This window comes from Leuciscus leuciscus (genome assembly GCF_965113295.1).
Source record: "Leuciscus leuciscus genome assembly, chromosome: 4".
Lineage (NCBI taxonomy): Eukaryota > Metazoa > Chordata > Actinopteri > Cypriniformes > Leuciscidae > Leuciscus > Leuciscus leuciscus.
This window is the reverse complement of record NC_138728.1, coordinates 49,596,917-49,618,238: the sequence shown is the minus strand read 5'-3', so window position 1 is coordinate 49,618,238 and position 21,322 is coordinate 49,596,917. Positions and strand designations below refer to the sequence as shown.

The window sequence follows — 21,322 nt, the reverse complement described above, 5'->3', positions numbered from 1 at the left end:
CACACATTCCTGTTTGACAGTCATAGTGAGGTCCGGGTAAATTAACCTGTAAACTGAGGACCACCATTTCTGCTGCATCTACAGGTAAATGTTGACTAGATTTAAACACTAGATGTCTCTGTGATTCACATTATCACCTCAGATTCTTTAAAAAACAAAGGAAAAGACCCAGTTTTTTACCACCTGAGTGAGGACATTTTCATGGGGGGCGCTATTGAGTCCGTTTCAGATTTAATTATTTTAGAATATTTTAATTAATTAGTACATTATTTTTATCTATTTATTTGTTTTAGAATGAACATCTCCAAGTTATTATTTAACTGAACAAACATGAGTTCAGTAATGACTCAGAGCTTTTTTTTTCATGTTGCATTAAGATAGAATAAATAGTTTAATCTGGTCATTATACATTACCATCACTCTATTCTTCTATTTGGTCATTTTCAGTGCTTTGCTACAATCTGTATTGTTAAAAGCGCTATATAAATGAAAGTGATTGATTAAGCATTGTCCTGTTGGTCACCATTAAGCTACTAGAGAAATGCAAAAAAAAGTATTTTAAAAACAGTCTACTTAAACGTTTGTTAGACTGTTTTATTCGTGTAATTTGACGAAGCAGATGAACCAGAGTGAACAGCTCGGTTTTATTCATTTAACACAGAAATTAACACTGAAGGCGAACACAGACACAGACGTTTTTAAAACATAAGGATTCGTGAAGCAGACCTCCGTTTCACCGCAGCAATTGTGTTGTAAACAAAGTTCTTAACATCTTTCCAAGATCGTTCCTTCAGGACCTTCTCTTCTTCTAGGCACCTCATGCAGTCTGCTTTTCCAGGAACTCTTTGTTCTGCCACAAACCTTGCTAGATGTTTGTTTACCGCCCTTCTCTCTGCTTCACTCCATGGTTTCCTCAGTGTTATTCCGGATATCTCTACAAATGACAAAGACAATACAGATTGCAGAACAATAAAAACAGACCAAAATGTAGCTTTCTTAACCTGCTTTTACTTGTCCACAGTCAGAGAAAGTATTTTGTCCTAATTTTATCCTCAAAAATATTTGTTCCAATTCATTCCATTTGTTAAGTATGCATCAGTACTAACAAAAAAAAACCTGGCTCAAACTAGTCTTTAGAGGTCTCTGTACCATTAAAACATTCTGCAAGTTTCATAGCTTAAGTTGCCCTCCTCATTACAAACAAAAGCATTTAATCAATCAAGCGCCAAACGCAGCTTGTTTGGATACTGTGGGATTGATGACGTTACATGGACAAATATATCTGCACGTGACCACCTCTAGAGCAAGACATCAACCAATAGCTATAAATCACCACACCACAGGCCCCGCCCACTGGCATTCTGGGACTCTGCTGACCTGGGGAGATTGTAAATAGCATGCACACCCCACAAGCCAGCAATCCACATGATAACAATAATAAATAATTAATGCATTAATGCATGTAGATTAACAGGATTAGTCATAAACACTAACAAATATGAAGTGAACAAATGGTCATAAATAAGTAAAGAAGTTTTTGCTTTTGACTTTTTTTGCAAAAAAATAAAAATAATGGGAAAAAAGTCACCCAAGAATTGAACTTAAAATTGCTGAACTATAAAAAAAATAGTTTTGAGGAAACACTGAAAAATGCCAAACTTAAAATGACACCCTGCGGCTTGTGACGATACACTGATGTCCTAAGACACCAAACCATAGGCTTTTGTAAGAAACTGAACAGAAACTGACCCACCAGTTGAGAAACGCTTTAGACTAGTCCTATTCAATGTTTTTTGTTTGTTTTTTAAACATGATACTTTAGGAGTGTCTTGTTTTTTGTTTAAACTAAATGTTATTAGTAATATAAATACAATTAAAATAATAAATTTAAATTGAAGATTATTTTGAAGAAAATACACAAACCGTGGGCCTATTTTACTAGTTTTAAACTCCAAGTAAAATGTAAAGCCTGCCATGAAAAGGCGTTGTTTTTTTCCTAAGCATTATGGAAGTGGTCAACACTTTTATAATCAATGCATCATTACGAATCATTAACTCATCAGCTCATTAGTAGAGACTGCAAGACCTGAATTGGGTGTATCTGTTAAGGAAGACATACTAAATGTGGAGGGCAGGGGTGCTGTAAAGACAAATAAATGTTCTAATAATCTTTAGATCCATCAGTTATCAAAATTGTTAGGAGCAAAGATATAATAAAAACTTACCCTTAGCTTTCCCTTTAGCCCTTTTCCCCACTCTTTTCCTCTTTGATGAGGAGTGCTTCTTGGTCTGCTCTCGATCTGAAACAGGCAAACAGTGAAGCTCAGGGATTGTGGGATGTTCAGTACTGAAGCACTGATAGTGAAAGCTGACAACACTAAAGTGTTTATGGTTACCTGGACTTCATCACAAACACCAACTCACCTGCTGTATCCGAACCCTCATCCTCAATGCATCTCTCCGGGGCTTTCTGAGGAGAGAAGAGCTCAGCCACTCTTTTCCTCTTTGATGAGGAGAGCTTCTTGGTCTGCTCTCGATCTGAAACAGACAAACAGTGAAGCTCAGGGATTGTGGGATGTTCAGTACTGAAGCACTGAGTGATTAACAGTCCTTAAAGAGCAGACTTTCTGTAAACAGACTTCATGCACAAAAATGCATGAGATATTTTACTCAATTAACAGATTAACAAATGAAATAAAACAGTGTTTAGTTTTGATTTATATTTACAATGCTCTCTCCAGCACAAATACGTTCACAGAAGAAGAGGAGAGACAGCAGAAAGTGCTAGCTGCTTTATTTACTAACACACTATTTCAGTTTTTATTGTGAGAGTACACAGATAAACCTCAGACTCTCTCCAGTCTCTATGAGCATTAATGGTGGAGTATTTTAAGACGCGTTTGAACTGGTCTTATGAAGCGGTTCAGATAACGCCTGAGCCTCGTTCAAACATCATATCAAACCTAACACTGCCTGACATCAAGATTAGATAAGATACATTTTTAATGACATTTATTTACACAATTTCTAAATTCTATTAGGACTCATTGGACCTCTAAAAACAGGAGAAAAGTGCAGAATGAACCAACTTATTTTTAATCAATGATTTTAGACAAATACATTATAGATTGACTACAAGTTTAAAAACAGCACTACACTTTATAATTAAGAAAATAGAAATTATCATCATGAAATGGGTCTTCCTGAACGGCAATACCAAAAAGAAGAGGTCAAGATATTGCTGTATGACAGGTTTTTAGTTAACCTGTTTTCACAAACTTGTATAGATTTTAGTAGTTGAGCTTTCCCTGAACAACTAAAATGTGAGCGTCTAGAAATGTTTAGATCAGATGTTGATGCTTATAATGAGCTAGGCAATAAGAAATTAGTATATAAAACATTGGAATATTATTTATATACTGTGCTAATAAAAAAAAAAGCATGCGTGCATGAATGACAGCACAAAAATTGTATTTTTTTTTTAAGAGCAGGTAAATTATTGTTCAAAAACATGTACAGTTTATCAGTGCATATGAAATTAAATGATACTCATTACTCTAAAAGGCTCAATGCTAGAATGTTAGAATTACTCAAAGTTTAAAAGTTTATTTGTTAACCAAAGAAGTAAATTTTTTTATTAAAATGTTTAAGTTTTAGTGTTGTTTTTTTGTTTTGTTTTACTTAACTATTCCCTGTTCTTATTTTGAAAGAATAAAGAGTTAGACAATAAAAAAAAGTATGCTTTAAGGTTTATAGGGAGTTTAAGATGTAATTAACAGTTTGAATAATTAAGTTATTTATGGAGTATCTAAATTACTTGTCAGACAGAGTAATTAGAAAGGCACTTTAAGTAACATTAGTAACAGGAGTGATAACATTAGTAATTTAGCTCAGGTGAATATCTCAGTATTTTTAAGTTTGTCGAATGGCTTGCTACAGCCGTACATGGTACATGTGATGGATCTGGTAAATTGCACCACTCAATGTGCAAGTAATCTTACCAATTTTCTACAGTAGTGTAAATAGGGTATGTACCCACAAAACGCTGCATTGGAAAAAAAATTAAGTCCACCATGAGTGTATTAAAAACAACTGTTACCCGATCCTTACTAGTCTCAAACATCCTCAATGGTGACACGTCGACGTCACTTCCCTTGTTTGGGAAAAGCAGGTAAAAGTCCACCTACTACGTCTGTGTGCATGTCAACTTCCTGTCAGAAAGCGATGCATCTAACGACGAATGCAATGATATTTTGTTGATAAAACAATTTCACAAAAAAACATTGTGAAACTAAGTTGTTATTACTTCAGGAAAAAAAAAATTATTTATATTTTAATCAAGGTGATGTCACGAGACTCCGCCCACATCACAAGTTGACATGCACACAGACGTAGTAGGTGGACTTTTACCTGCTTTTCCCAAACCAGGGAAGTGACGTCGACGTGTCACCATTGAGGATGTTTGAGACTAGTAAGGATTGGGTAACAGTAGCAACATTACTGGTGTGCTTTTTGAGACAAACAAAGGCACGGGCATATTTTAAAAGGTCAGTCAGTGCAAGTTTCTTTCAGTTCAAACAGCTCAGACTTTGTGCCTATATTTTAGACTAAGACTACTGTTGTGGCTTAGAATCTAGTGGAAATGAGATTGTGTTCAGAATCTAGTGTGGTTCTGCACTGTACACGGAGACTGGAGAAACTTAAACTCACCTGCTGTATCTGAACCCTCATCCTCACTGCATCTCTCCGGGGCTTTCTGAGGAGAGAAGTATGGGATCAAATTCCCGCCAAATATATAGCGGTCACGTATAAAAAAATAATAAGCGTGAATAAAACATTTAAAAACACATGTAAAAATATATTGCACAAACTGAAAAAAAGAATGCAAAATGATCAGAATAGCAAACAACGTGGTCACGGATCAAAATATAATAAGCGTGAATCAAGAAATAACAAGCATGAATAAAAACTTTAAACACATTAAAAGTTATTTTGCAGAAAACTTAAACTTATGGTCATGCTTTCTTAAAAAGTATGTTTTCCTTGGTTTTATTACTGTGTTCTTTGTGCTTTCTTGCATTTTCTGCTCATATTTTACTCTTTTGTACGCTTGTGCTGTTTTTCTCTTCGCTCTTCTTTCTATGTTCTGCGCTTGCTTTCCCAAATGTTGCAGTTCGAGTTTCATGTAAATTAGGGCGGGCTTAAGCGTCACCATTGGTCCACTAGTTCTAGATTGACAGCTACTCCTCTAGCCAATCAATCGAAGAGGGGAGTTGACGCCACACCAATGCGACTCCTGGCTACTGATGCTTATGTAGGAGTACAAGCTGTTTATGTTTATCTTCAATTCCATTATAATATACTAAAATGTTATTTTTCTAATACTTTTATATACTGTTCAATTTCTTATTTGTGCTTTATGTGCATTTATTAAATTAATTATTTTCGCTTGGCTTACCAGCGTGATTACGTCACCGCACACTTCAGTGGGTGGTGCGCGCCCGTGATGCACTTCATTCTGAGTAAATATAACAACAAAGAAGCACTGCTGCGCTCTCTTTTATTTCATTTTTCTTTAATCCTTCCTCTTTTTCAGGAGTGCTGCACTTACTTATACAGGGGAAGACGGCAGTTCAATTTAACTTTACAAAGACTTTCAAGCAGTAAAGCTATCTGAACTCTGGACATAAATAATTAAATTAATCTTTTTTGAGATACATGAGAATGTTAATGTGCACACTGGTAATTGGTGTTAAACAATAGTACTTGGCTCATGATGTCAATATGCTAAGGCTGCTGTAAGTGAAACATCCTGCAGTTATGAAACGCTACAATTCGTTGCAAAAACTAAGTTAAAAACGGCCATTGTCTGAAGACTTTAGGACTTTCACCTGTCAGCGCTACGCATTGCCTACCTTTTTTTTATTAACCTCGCCAAATTTGACAAGATTATTGAAAATGATTGTGTTACAGAGAAGATATACAGAAACCAGTTGAATTTAATACAGTGATTTATTACAAACTTATTGTGTTTACTTACATAGCTACATAATTGCATATTACTTTAGGATTAATGTTTTAAATATAGCTTAAAATTTGAATACAGCAACATCTCCATCAGCGATAGGTAACGTTGTTTCTAGAGTGCCGCTGTCCTGCAGAGTTTAGCGTCAACTCCGATTAAAAACCTCACCTGTCTTAAATATCCTAAAGACGATGATTAGCTGGTTCAGGTGTGTTTGATTAGGGTTGGAGGAGCTAAACTCTGCACCCAGGACCGACATTACCCATCCTTGTTATTGATTAAATATGAAAGTAAAACGGCCAGTAGGTGGTGGCAAGTTACTGCTCGGAGAAGATCGACGCTCGCGGTGCCAGGTCCAGTGCATTAGAGGTGAATGATGGATAATCAGACAGGCATAACTGTAACAGGTCATCGTTAGGATGACGAATTTAACGATACCATATTGCCAGGTATACGTATATACCGGCAACAGGTTGAGTTGCAGGCACACATGCAGTTTAAAGGTGTCCTGTCACGGAAATGTTTTTGCCAACTGAGTTGATGGTCATCTTCCCCTGTATAACAAGTAAGCATCAGTAGCCACGAGTCGCATTGGTGTGACGTCAACTCCCCTCTTCGATTGATTGGCTAGAGGAGTAGCTGTCAATCTAGAACTAGTGGACCAATGGTGACGCTTAAGCCCGCCCTAATTTACATGAAACTCGAACTGCAACATTTGGGAAAGCAAGCGCAGAACATAGAAAGAAGAGCGAAGAGAAAAACAGCACAAGCGTACAAAAGAGTAAAATATGAGCAGAAAATGCAAGAAAGCACAAAGAACACAGTAATAAAACCAAGGAAAACATACTTTTTAAGAAAGCATGACCATAAGTTTAAGTTTTCTGCAAAATAACTTTTAATGTGTTTAAAGTTTTTATTCATGCTTGTTATTTCTTGATTCACGCTTATTATATTTTGATCTGTGACCACGTTGTTTGCTATTCTGATCATTTTGCATTCTTTTTTTTCAGTTTGTGCAATATATTTTTACATGTGTTTTTAAATTTTTTATTCACGCTTATTATTTTTTTATTCATGACCGCTATATATTTGGCGGGAATTTGATCCCATAGAGAAGAGCTCAGAACATGTGTCTGAAAAACAAAAAGTGACATGAAGAACATGATGCGGCTGATGCAGTGGAGGAGATCATTTATAGGAGTAAGATTACTCATGTTAGTAGTTACTGTGACGTATACACATTTTACTAGTTAGACTTTTCCACCTTTTTACAAAAGGTGCTTCCAATTAATGTCACATTTGCTGGACAAGTTTACTGTTTATATGGACAAGTATTAAATTTAAAATTGAAATTATACCTTCATTTGCTTCTTTTCCTCTCTTCGGCCTTCCTTTTTTTGTTTGTCTCTGTGAGACAGAAGGACTTTCACCTATAAAAGATTTTAAAAATCAAATACTAGTGCTTGATCTTGGTCCAAAACTCAGAAGTACAAAAGTAACTTTGATTAAGTGAGCTACATATATTAATTACACGTTTTCCCCTGATTTCACAGACAAGATTTAAGCCTAGTCCTAGACTAAAATGTAAATCTGAGCTGATTCAACTGAAAGCAACTTGCACGGACTAATCTTAAAACATCCCAGAGCCTTTGTTCTGTCTTAAGATGCACAGCAGTGATGTTTTTCCTAAGCATGTTTATAAAAAAATTACTCAAATGTCCTAATTGAACTATGGCCTGACTTATGCTAAGCTCTGTCTGTGACCAGCCCTTGGTCTATGTGAAAGTACATTTCTATGACACGTTAAACCAGTGTTACGGTCAAGAAGATTGCATAGCCCCACCCAAAAAGTAAACAGTGCACCAGCAATAAACATACATAGTGCATACATACCGTTTACTGAAGGACGGAGTGTGTCAAGGTTCTTCCCTCTTAGGGTTTCAGTACCTTGCTCCATTGCAAACAGAAGCTTACTTATTTTGGCAATTTGGAATGTTTTGTCCGTCTGTCTGTAAAAGTCACAGTGAACTCTGATGTCATGACCCATGAACCTTGCAACTTGCTCCAGCTCTTGTTCAGTAAGGTCCAAGAGTTGGCAGAGTGTGGCGACCTGTTTTCTTAATTTTGTTGATCTTAGGAGTTCAGGGTTTTCAGTTTTACTTTCTTTTGCATATTTTCGCAGGCAGTCACATCCACGTATGTTTGTCATTGCATCAGGTCTTGCAAACAGATAAGGATTCTCAGCAGGTACGCCAGCTTCTTCTCTCCTTTGGACCAACAAATTAATTGACTCCTTCATTCTCTCAGTCAAGAAAACGGGAACTTTTTTTCCTCTTTTGCCCCTGATTTCTATGCGAGTTAATATCTTGCTCAACTCCTTTTCCAGCGGTGACAAAGTACTGTAAATATCCTCATTAATGGCATTTGTGCTCGCTTTCTTGTAGGTGTCGAGAGTTAAGCGAGATGCTTCGCCTTCACGGCGCTTGTTGAAAATAATAACTTGTGCTAGAACGGTCTCATTTAATGCCTTGTAAGCTCGTAAATTCATTTGCTGTGTCAGGTTTGCTCTTGCTTCATCTTCTACCATCCTGAGATGGTCTCTCAGAGCAATCACATTTTTGGTGAGGGGGATGTCATCTTCTTTATTCCATCTTTTTTCTTGAATGGTTTGGTGAGCGGCGATAGAAACACTGTTCCTCCAGTTTTTCTCCAGAAGTTCAAAGAATTTTTTTGCTTTCTTCTCTGAAAGATCATCTTCATTCATAAGAGCCTGCCCAATCAGGACCTCTACAGCCCCTTTCAAACAGAATCCAATTTTTACTGCTGTTGAAGGTTTTCCATACTCATTCTTGCCTGGACTAAATTGGGTAAGACGCTTGGCAACATTAACAACAAACTGAAATCTTGCAGGTGCACACAAATCTTCAAGACCTCTGACAGTGTTGTCCATTTCTTTAGCAACCAGCATGAATCGGCCAAGCTCCCTCATTCTTTGTGCAATGTACTGGTGCCTCGACCTGACACGACCATGTTTTCCATACAGCGATTCTCCATACTTGCAAATTAAAGAATCATTTCTGATGTGAAACGACACATCATCTTGTCTCATTGTGTTGATGATCTTCTGACACCCGTCGGAGGATGCTGCGATTGGAAGCAGGCATGCAGCACGACTTTGCACTCTTCTTCGTGTGTTTTTTTGGTTATCATCTTGATCTTTCAAACAGGACTGTTTTGTTCTGCACGACGACTGATGTCTCCATAGATCTTTCTTTCTGAACATCCCAAAACAGAAAGGACATGGCAGGTAATCCTTAATAGAAGCATCAACTGAAGGCTGTTTCCAAGTTATTATTTGTCCTGATCCTTTCTCTAAAACATCTGTATTGTGTCTGAAATCGCCTTTGTTTCTCAACTGTTCCAAAATAACTTTTCTTTCTTTGGAACCTAATGGAAAACTAAAGGCATATCCCACATCTTTAATATCCATATGTTTTCTTTCCAAATGTCTGGAGATCTTGGTTTGTGCTTTACTGCAGTAGAGACAATAATGTTTTTTGTCCCATGCTCGCCTAAAGCCTTCCCTTTTTGTTGAAGTTTTTACGGTGACAGCTGGTTTGCCTTTGTCTTTTTTGTTTATCTGTTGTTTTTTGTTGTGTCTTTTGATGTAACTTTGGGAGTTCTTTTCTTTATTTATGGTACATTTGCCGTCTTGCTGTTTGTCATCATTCAAATCTTCATTTTCGCTGGACAGATTAGGTGCTCCTTTGTCAGGGCTTGAAAAATCTTCTCCACTGGATGAACTTTTAGGTTTGTAGTCTGGATCTAAACCAGAGCAGCTGGATATGTCTGATTCAGGGAACTCTGAGACTTCTGATTCCTCTTGATCTGACTCCTCATGAATATCATTAGACTACAAGTAAAATGCATAATTATCATGAGATCATTAAAGAGACATTTTGAAGATGTGCTATTTGACTTTCTGATATTTAAGTAAGTTCAACAGTAGCTGTAACACTTAGCAAAAAGGTTTATTTGTTAACATTAGTTAACTACTTAACATGAACTAACAACTAACAGCACTTCTACAGCATTTATCAATCTTAGTTAAAATTACCATCAAGAGTTACTTATGTATTATTCAAATAAAATTTTGAAACGGTTAATGCACTTTTTTTATCTTTTTTTTTTTTTTTTTTACAGTTAACTATGGTTGCACATAAAATAGGCTATATTAGGCCAAACTACATTAAAAAGCAGAACTGCTGCCCCACGCACAGTGACGAGTGTGAGAGTCATGCAGATTTGTGTTTCTAGGGCAGATAAGGTTGTTTACCGTTATATATAGGGTTAGGGTTAGTGCAGCAAATGTATTGCTCATTGTTAGTTCATGTAAGTTAAAGGGTTAGTTCACCCAAAAATGTAAATTCTGTCATTAATAACTCACCCGCATGTTGTTCCAAACCCAAGACCTTCAGTCATCATCTTTGAAACAGAAGTGAAGCTATTTCTGATGACGGCGATTAATTAAAGGGATAGTTCACCCAAAAATGAAAATGTGATGTGTATCTGCTTACCCCCAGGGCATCCAAGATGTAGGTGACTTTGTTTCCTCAGAAAAACACAAACACACACAGACAAATCCAAATGACACCCTGCGGCTCGTGACGATACACTGATGTCCTAAGACACCAAACCATAGGTTTTTGTAAGAAACTGATCAATATTTATATCATGTTTTACCTTTGATACACAGCAATGTCCATCTGTCCTGAGCACGAGCTCATCATCCTGTTCGTGACTCGTGTAGCGCTCTGGCGTAGAATACGCAAACACCGGAAGCGATCCGTCGCATGAGTACAACACTCATTGTTTACACAGAGCACAGAGGTTGTGGGTATAGCGGCTATTCAAAGCGGTAATTACTTGCTTAAACCGATTTAAAGCTAAAAGATTACGTTTGCTTGCGCAAACTCATCTGAGACTGTTTTTTATCACCGGTTTCCCTTCCGGTGTTTGCATATTCTACGCCAGAACGCGTTCACATGTAAAGAGCCGGATGATGAGCTCGTGCTCAGGACAGATGGACATGGCTGTGGTAAAAAAAAAAATCAAAGGTAAAACATGATATAAATATTGATCAGTTTCTTACAAAAACCTATGGTTTGGTGTCTTAGGACATCAGTGTATCGTCACGAGCCGCAGGGTGTCATTTGGATTTGTCTGTGTGTGTGTGTGTGTTTTTCTGAGGAAACAAAGTCACCTACATCTTGGATGCCCTGGGGGTAAGCAGATACACATCACATTTTCATTTTTGGGTGAACTATCCCTTTAATTAATCGCCCTCATCAGAAATAGCTTCACTTCTGTTTCAAAGATGATGACTGAAGGTCTTGGGTTTGGAACAACATGCGGGTGAGTTATTAATGACAGAATTTACATTTGTGTCAACCTTTACTTTAATGCATGAAATAATGTTACCAAACGACAACTTACTGTTAAATGGTAAAGTGTTAAAGATCTGTCTCATATTCTCTACTGTAGCCCACGTAAATGTGGCTGGACTAACAGCCATGAGTAATAATCTAACCCTAATAATTCAGATTTTACAGAAGGATGTCATCACAAATAATCACACTGCTTCTAGGAATTAACGGTTCTCTCATTCTTTTCTTATAATGATTCTAGATCCTTTAATTGATTTGTATTATGCGATCACATGGTGTCGTTTAATTTGAAAACTTAGTTTCTGAAGACTATTAAAAGATTTTGTAAAGACACATACCTGTGCTGACTTTCCTTCCAATACCTGCACATCATAGAGAAGATTAAAAATTATTCCAGTAACATGTTACAATTAACAAGCTATACAGTAATACTTGACAAATGTTTCAGCATTCAGTTATTTCCATGAGATAAATAAAATACGAAATGCATATATATATATATATGAGAGAAAAGCTAAGTCAAAGCTCCTGGTTATTAGTTGTCGCTTCTCTACTTGACTGAAACTGTTTCCAGCGCGTGCCCCTCCCCCTCCCCCTCAAACACTCACACAAGTTACACGAACTCTGATATTGGAAAAAATACGTCTAAAAACAGGTCAGACCTGCAAATCAAACTGAGGCTAAACAAAATTGATATTTATTTTGTGAAAATCGAACGACAAACATATTGACCTACAGATACATTAAACCAATCTCAGTGTGGGATTTTCACTTAATTATTACTGGTAAAAATTGCCCTTCAAAATTAATTTAAAGTGATGTTACAGCATCTTAATGACTAATATTCGACGTCAAATATTAATGTGCCCGCTGGGTTAAGAACTAGGCCTTAGATCGTAAAATGTTACCTGTAAAGTTACTCTAACAACCACCGCGCCACACGACAATCATGACCAATACAAAATAAAATAAAATAATTGCGATGACAAATATGGTGAAGTCTTACCTGTCGTTCAGCAGCAGCAGCAGCGCATTTATCGTGATGCAAACGCAATCGCTCCATCCTCCTCTTCAATCGCTCCATTTCTGCGGCACTCGCTGTGCAGGTGTTCGGGGAGTGGGGGAGGGGTGGGAGTGGGGGAGGGGTGGGCGTGGCCATCAATTAAGGCCTAATCAGGACTCAACTGAGCAAACTATCACGAGCATGTTCTCCAGTGTTTAAAGTCACAAACCGTCAGTCCAATTAATGTGAACAATATTAAAACGGCAGCTATTGCTGTAGTTAAATGCACATTCATGAACACACTACAATGGATCAGTAGTGAAGTACTCAAATTATTAATACAATGTGGAACTCTTTAAGTAAAATAATAATAAAAAATCTATAACCAGCTAAATATACTTTAAAGTAATTATTTTGAAAGTATCTTTTAGAATAAATACTAGATTATAATTTTTGATGCATAAATGAAACCAATCCTATTTTAATTATTAACCTTTTTTATTTTTTATTATTATATTGATATATTTTTATATAATTATATTATTTATATACTTGGTTGTTTTCTGTCAATAATATATATTAATCAATCAATCACTTTTATTTATATAGCGCTTTTAACAATACAGATTGTAGCAAAGCACTGAACATTATCGAATAGGAGAATAGAGTGAGGGTAATGTATAATGACCAGATTAAACTATTTATTCATCAAATGCAGAGATGGTCTCTGTAATCAAAATGATGATAATCACTAGAAATAAGGGGCCCCGAACTAAGCTAGCCAGAGGCGACAGCAGCAAGGAACCAAAACCCCATTCGTGAGAGAATGGAGAAAAAACATCTTGGGAGAAACCAGGCTTAGTTGGGGCCAGTTCTCCTCTGGCCGGTTTCCGGTTCAATATTAAGCACATGTCAGATTGTGCAAAGGACTTCTAGTGTGTGTTATATATAAATATCATTTTTGCATTCATGGTAGTTTCCTTACTAAGAAAACAAAAAAAGTGGTTCATTACATGGGCTCACTGATTAGTTTGCAGTGATTAGTCATGTGACACACTAAACATTTGAATGAGACCCGCTTCATTGCACCGGGTGGCCTTGAGCACCTTTTTCACTGTGCAGGGTCGTCTGATAGTCTTTAAGGCCGGGTCTCACAGACAGGACTTGGCCTAAACCAGAATTAGGCAATAGTTCAATTAAGACATTTTTATGAATATACCTTAGAAAAAAGCATTACTGGTGTGCATCTTGAGACAAAACGAAGACCGTGACATGTTTTAAGTTCAGTCAGGGCAAGTTTCTTTCAGTTGAAAGAGCTCAGACTAGACTTTCAGGTGAAAAAAACAGCATATGCTGGTTAGGTAGGTTTTGGTGCTGGGATGCTGGTTTTAGCTGGTTTATGCTGGTCCTTGACCAGCAACATGACCAACATAAACCAGCAAAGGACCAGCATAAACCAGCATCCCAGCACCAAAACATACCTAACCAGCATATGCTGTTTTTTCAGCAGGGTGAGTCCATCCAAGAATGTGTGCAGGACACACAAGCCCTGTTCAGACAGGACAGGTTTTACATTTAGAGATGGAGTACAGAAATTATTACCAGAGCTTCTCTGTGGTGTTTGTCTCGTACAAAAGTGCCGTATCAGAGATCATTACAGACAATATCAGGACATATTATGCCAACTTCTACCTTGTGTAAAAAGGTCAACGAAAATACCTCAGCTAACAATCCTGTGTTGACAGAAAAGATTTGGTCAGTTTCTGTTTAAAAGTAGACACCTCGAGTGTTTACCACATACAATTCAGATCAAAAAGAAGGTTGAAGGCACAACATTTCTTTTAGCCTTCCGTAGATGCCTTTTTTTCTGACAGAATCCAATCAGAATTTAATTAAATTAATTTATATATCATTCAATTTGACCTGTGTATGTGTCACAAGACTTCTCATCAAATGTGAATTCCCTGATAGCACAGGTACATCTCGGAGACGTCTATTTGACGTCTATATTTACATCTGCAAGACGTAGTTTGCTCATCTGCAATACAACTATTGGACGTTTCCTATCAGATGTCAAATAGACGTCTATTAGATGTCTTTAAGATGTTTATGATGTAGAATGTATGTAAAACTGACATCTTACAGACGTCTGCACACAGCAGATGCTTTCCAGATCAAGACATCTTTAACAGACATCTTGCAGACGTACGTGTGCTATCTGGGTTGGCCATTAAAATTACAGACATCTTGAGGTGATATTACACTACTCTTCTACTCTAGTAAAAAATAATCCTATCTGAATAGAGCTAGAGGCCTGTGATTCTTCAGAAAAGCTCAAAAAGACTTGTTATCTTAATATGATACTCGAGGAACCCAAGACAACAGCACTTCTTCATCCACATTGTACACCAAACATAATTTAGCAAACTCCTGTTTTTGTTTCAAGGAAGCCTATATTCTTCAGTTAGCCTAATGATTCAGCAGTGGGGTGTTAAAGCCTGTATGAGTGTGTACAAATCTACACTCTTTAAACAAACAAAAGCCAAAAGCTCACAGGTATGCATCGATTAATGAATGTCCAGCAAGTTTTAGCAGACAAAAAGTGACTAAAAATAGGTCAAATGGGGCCTAAACAATAAAAGCTCATCCATAACGTCATATTTGTCAAATTAGCTGGGGTGGACAGTAATGTAACAGTGAGTATTGTTACTTTGTTAATGTACTTTAGTAGAAGTATCTCTAATTTATCAAATAATTTTTATTTGTACAAACTTTTATTTCGCTTGATGCCAAGGTTTAATTGCAAGAATTTCATAAACACATGTAGTTTCTTATTATTTTGAAATAATCATCACGTGCTCCGAGACGCAGAAGCGGTGTTCGATTCGTGAACCAAATGATTCTTTTCAATCAAACTGTTAAATCGGTTCATTAAACACAACTGAAAGATTTGTTAGTTCGTTCATGTTGACGATTCAGTGATTCACCGAATATGATTCAAATAATGCGGTTTGAACGGATCACCGCGAACGGAAGACGCTGGCAGCGGGAGCGCGCGCGACAGACGGCATGTAAGTTATTAAAAACAGAATTTTAAAATATTGTAAATGAAGTCAGGACTGTTAGGTGTTTGTGAGCTAAATGTTTAAGCCCGCTGCATGGACTGCTTTAATGTGGACATGTTATTAATTAATGCACATGCATCTTCATACAAAACGAGTATGCTTCCCAGCTAACATGAGTCCAGCGGGCCAGTGGCGGACCACCGGTGGCAAAGTTGGCGGCCCACCGGCGGACGCCGCCGGCGGATCACTGGCGTTTTGCTCATCGTTATTCTAGCGGACCTCCAGCGGCAGCCGCCGCTTTCCCGACGGTGGTCCGCTATCGTGCCGCTGGTTTATAATAAGTGTTTTCTGGCGGACCACGGTCGGTCCACGGTTTATAATCAGTTACTCATGCTAACCAAAATTCACTATAATGGATAAAAAAAGCAATGTACACCAGTTTCAATAGCAGTTGCAAATTAATTTTTATTAAATTAATTTTCAGTGAACAGATGAAATGGATACATTTGCATTACATTTATCAGATTCTTTTATCCAATGTGACTATTAGTCAAGGACATTATAGGATAAGTTGTACCCTTATGAAAATTAACCATGGTTTTACCACAGCATTTGCAGTAAAACCATAGTTGCTAACAAAATGAACCATGCTTTCACAACAACCAAGGTTTAAAAACATACGTTTATAGTCATGATTACCATAATTTTACAGCAATTATTACAGCAATATTACTAGTTGAACCATGGTTTGAAAAATAAATAAATAAATAAATAAATAACATGGTTGGTACAGTTGTACCATAGTAAAACCATATAGTGCTTTTCACAATACAAATTGTTTCATAGCAGCTTTACAAAAAATGCATGTTCAAGGTTATACAATCGCGAAATATCCTTTAATCAGCCAGAGGCGACTGCTATTCACTGGAGAGCATCTTTTGGCAACAAAGTAATGTCCATAAGATAATCCAAGTCATGAGTTTAAAGTCCTAATTGCTATCCTTCAAAGGGTTGCAGATTTTTAACCTGCTATTCTTACAATGTTGGTAATATGTTAGAACAATGTTTACTCTTTCTCTTAGTTACGTGTACTGAGATATTCCTGTTTATTTGTCAGCAAAACTGTCATGCAAACCTTCCCTTCCCTTCCCCGGTTCCACAGAAAAGGCTTAAGATAGTCCCTGACTAAAATGCATTTTTGAACTGTCTTAACTGGAAGCAACTTGCACTGACATATCTTAAAATATTTCAGGGCCATTGTTTTGTCTCAATATGCGCACCAGTAATGTTTTTTTTTCCTTCTTTTTTTCTGAAGTACATTTAAAAAAGCTACTTAAATATCCTAATTTAACTAAGGCCTAATCCTGGCTTAATCTAAGCCCTGTGTGTGAAACTGGGTCTTCACGAGTGAGGCTGGATCCACACTAGAGCTGCTGTAATCTCTAGTGAACTTGCTGAGCATCCTGAGATAGAAACAGGGAAGCAACAGGAGAAAGATTAGCATTGCTGCTGTCATATTATTTTAGGCAAAAGATGATCATGTGCACTTTTTATTATTTCATCACATATAACTGTAGTGCAAGATTATGAGATGTGTAAATTGAATGCTTGGCTACAGAGATGTGTCTTTAATCTAGATTTAAATTAGGATCATGTTTCTGGGCCCCAAACATATCAGGAAGGATATTCTAGAGTTATTCCCTTACATTATATTGAATTAATAGGAAATCGTCAGATTTTAATGAGAAAACATGACCTAACGAGTCAGCATTTTTATATTTGAATACTATACATTCTCACAATGCAAACGTCCTAAACATTTCTGAGTATTTGTAATGTTGAAAACAGTTGTGCTGATTAATATTTTTTTTTGTAAACCAGTGTAACATTTTAATCCACTTTCTTTTTTCTCTCTCCAGGATTGTTAAATATAGACCCAACATATATAAATGGTAGTTTACACTACTATTCAAAAGTTTGGGTTCAATAGAATGATTATTTTTATAAGAATAGAAAATAAATATTTTTATTCAGCAAGGATGCATTAAATTGACCAAGAGAGAGAGAGTAAAGATTTTTCAAAAAAAATGCTTTTTTTCCCTTTCTATTCATCAAATAATCCTGAAAAACACAAAAATGTGAAGCAGCACAACTGATTTCAAAACTGATAATAATCATAAACGTTTCATCAATTCATTTTCCATAGAAAACAGTTATTTAAATGTTTGAATATTATTTCACAATATTATTGTTTTTACTGTATTTTTTATTAAATAAATGCAGTCTTGGTGAGCATAAGAGACTTCTTTCAAAACATTTTTTTTTACCAACAACATTAGAGTATGTTTGAAGTTTTAGTTTAGTTCCTTTATTGTCCACAAGTGGAAATTTGTCTTTGGCTTGGTTTTACTTACTAGTCATATGGGTGATAGCGCCTCAGAGATGATGATCAGCTCAACTCTGCTATGGTGCAGGGCATCTGCATGGAAGGATCTAGGAACACAACTAACCATTTGCCACAGAGCCAACAATATTATTATACAATGACAGGTTTATTAAAAGGACAGAAGCTACAACAGAAGTGAAATGCAGAAAAGAGAAAGAACAGACAATGATTTCTTAATTAGGATAACAAAATGTATGTTTTTAGGTTTACTTTTTCATTGTGTTGTGTTCAAAACCCTATAACACTTGTGGTGTTCCCGGTCAAAAATAACTGGTCTACAAAAAATAGCTTATAAATCACTTGTTATGCTATATTATCACCCAATTCTGGATTCAATATTTTTGTCAACTTGTTTTCTTTCAGTTACGACTGTTTTTATATTTCTATTTGCATCTGATTAATCGTGGGCCTAATTTTTCTGAGAGTAGGCATTTATGAATAATTTTGAAAATATTAAGTAAAATATGAACATGTTCATTATGTTCATGTACACATATGTGCATGTGTGCTTGCAAACATCGAGCCCTTGGACCTGAGCATGTGTGGATACATGCATACACACGCTACCCAAACACACACACACACACACACACACACACACACACATTAAAACACAGAAACTATTTTGAATATTACACACATTCTTTTTCACAGAGAGAAACTTGATCCTACCCTGAACTGCATCTAATATTCATTTATCCATCTGACATTGATAAACACAAAACAAATCAAACTTCCTTTTGAAACATTAAAGTAGACTAGTTTGATCAACAGTGCAATGTTTTTCATATTTTATTTAATATTTCCAAAATTATTCATAAATGCCTACTCTCAGTTAAATGAGGCCCACGATTAATCAGATGGAAATAGAAATATAAAACCAGTCCTAATTGAAAGAGAACAAGTTGACAAAAAAACCAATGAGATAACATTAACTAATATTTTCGGGAAAAAGAAAATCTTCTCTGTTATTTAATGAGCTTCCTCACCTCACCATGTGTTTCCCACTTCTCTGGCAGCAGCTTTCTTCAAAAATGTCGACATTTTGGAGCTTTCCTCTGTTGTAGATGGATTATTTGTGTTGCTGCTGAAATCACAGAACATTTTTTATCAATATTTGTTAACCGTTGAGCTAGTTTCAGCAATTTTTAAGTACTCCATGTAAGTGACGTCACCGATTAACAGTACAAGCAAAATCTTTACAAAACTATCAAAACCTCTCATCTACACATAAGATGTGATTAAAGGCCCAAACTTTCATAAACAAAAGCTCAAGCTATAGTTAGCCTACCTCTTCTGAAAACGGTTGAGATGCTAACGGACTTTTTCGAAGACACTAAACCATTTCTATGAAGTAAATATTCAACAGAAGCGTGTCAATTACAAGTAAGATAAGTGTCAAGAACAGTTGTGTGTATTATTTGTGTGATTTTAGAGGCTAAACTCACCTGAAAGCAGTGAAAACAACAGCGAGAGACGGAGTTTTGCTGACAGTTGCAGTAGTGCGGTGCGGACCCGCGCCGTTTCCTTGGCAACTCATCTCCACTCCAGTGTTTGAACCCGGCTCGAGTGTTCACGCGCACGCACATTAAAACGCGTCACAGTCACACACACAGCATTTACAAACATAAACATCTAGAATAAGAACCTTACTTGAATAAAAATCTCTTCATAAAATTATGAATTTAAAACTCATTTTGAAGTTATATGACCCATGCATAGGTGCAATTACCACTACTGCTCGTGATAGTGGGACAATTGTGGCTTTTTAAAAATAATTTAAATATTTTTGTTGTTGTTTTTACGAACACTCAAGCCCCATATTTCATTTGAACGCGTGCTAAAAATGCTCATAGGCAATATTTTTTATATCACCAACATTTTGCTTTTGATATTGCTGCAGCTATTAGGTCAGTTTCACCATTTTTTTATTCTGTGCTTTCAGATTCTTTTTAACTGTTAAATAAATAAATAAATAAATAAATATATATATATATATATATATATATATATATATATATATATTTATAAATTAAAGACGTCCTGTAAGCGCTCAGAAACACGTGGACCGACTATCGGCTTGCCACTGGTGTGCCGACGGTGGCCCAGCCGCGGAAAACCGCTGGTGGCGTGCCACCCAAAAAACGCTGGCAGACCGACGGGGTTTTCAGATTGGTCGGGTTGCCGATGGTGTGCCGCCGGAGGTCCGACCGTGTCAAACCGCTGACTTCGTGCCGCCCAAAAAACGCTGGTGGACCGCCAGGTCATTGTTAGCTGGGTTGCGTAGTGTTACCTTTTTATATTTTATGTTTGCTATTGTCAATATGCATTAACACATGTTCTTTTTCCTTATTTTATATATTTTATTATTTGCACTCATTTTGTTTTCACACTAGGCCCTGGTTTCACAGACAGAGCTTAGCTTAATCCAGGACTTGACCTTCAATTATGATATTCAAGTAGCTTTTATAAAAATGTCTTAGAAATAACATATAACATATTCACAAAATGTTTTATCTTAACCACTAATAGCTTTCCTTAATATAATTTTACGTTGTTGAGAAGTTGATAGGTTCAGGGTAGGAGTGGGGTTTGGTGCTCTACAAAAGTATGAATATATATATATATATATCCTTTAAATTTTTATACTATTTTTAATATAAAATGTATGCTTTTACAGATGCAAGGAATTGCGTGCCTCGTGGTCTGACACATGCATGTCTTTCACTGAAGCATCAGCATGAAGTACCTTGCATGTATTATTTATTATTATTATTATTATTAATTATTTATTAACATTAAAAAAGTGAGATTCTGAGCAAATATGTGATGAATTGAGAGTGACTTATTGATAGAGATACTGTAGAAGGAGGTGTATTTACACAGCTGTCTCACCTCGGGGGTTTTCTGCATCCCTCAGCACCTGACTCCTCGCTCTCTGCTGCTTCCTACTCCTAGCTTACACAGAGTAGCTACTCTGGGTTTGACTGAAGCTCCAGACTTGGAGACTGTCCTCAGACTGTCCTTATTATTTTACTCTATTCCATCAGATGTAAGGGTGAATTCATGAAAACAACTGCCCCAGGTAATCTGATTTTTTTCTTTCTTTATCTTCAAAGATTTGTGTGTATTATGATAGGACAGTAAGTAGACAGGAAGTGAAGTGGCAGAAAGGTTTAAGGCTAGTCTTAAAGTAAAACTCAAGTTAGAGCTGTCTAACTTTAAATAACTTGCACTGATAAATATTAAAAATGTCAGTGCCATTTTTTTTTCTCAAGATTCACACCAGTAATGTACTTATCAGAGCCATTTTATTAAAGCTACTTACATATCCTA

At 36.4% G+C, this 21,322-nt stretch overlaps 1 protein-coding gene and 1 long non-coding RNA gene across 8 annotated transcripts; both read right to left on the bottom strand.

The window, feature by feature from the left end:
* Nucleotide 1: 1 nt before the first annotated feature.
* LOC309496981 (uncharacterized protein) lies at nt 2-14,412 on the bottom strand. 3 transcript variants are annotated; one of them, XM_082167190.1, is made up of 9 exons: nt 12,479-14,412; nt 11,811-11,834; nt 7,919-9,938; nt 7,384-7,455; nt 7,143-7,158; nt 4,711-4,769; nt 2,425-2,538; nt 2,226-2,300; nt 2-934 (listed from the first exon to the last, which is right to left on the bottom strand). In XM_082167190.1, the coding sequence occupies exons 1-9, from the start codon at nt 12,629-12,631 to the stop codon at nt 699-701; spliced, it is 2,769 nt and encodes a 922-aa protein (XP_082023316.1). In that variant the 5' UTR covers nt 12,632-14,412; the 3' UTR covers nt 2-698. The 3 variants fall into 3 exon arrangements, with proteins under 3 accessions (XP_082023316.1, XP_082023317.1, XP_082023318.1); XM_082167191.1 differs by lacking the exon at nt 2,425-2,538; XM_082167192.1 differs by having other exon boundaries at nt 10,473-12,615.
* A 2,556-nt stretch (nt 14,413-16,968) lies between these two features.
* On the bottom strand, nt 16,969-20,269 carry LOC309497060. Of its 5 annotated transcripts, none has more exons than XR_014205335.1 (3): nt 19,435-20,269; nt 19,278-19,333; nt 16,969-19,073 (listed from the first exon to the last, which is right to left on the bottom strand). It is a non-coding gene; the product is annotated as an uncharacterized lncRNA (long non-coding RNA). The 5 variants fall into 5 exon arrangements; XR_014205336.1 differs by having other exon boundaries at nt 16,969-19,070; XR_014205333.1 differs by having other exon boundaries at nt 19,278-20,269.
* Nucleotides 20,270-21,322: the final 1,053 nt, after the last annotated feature.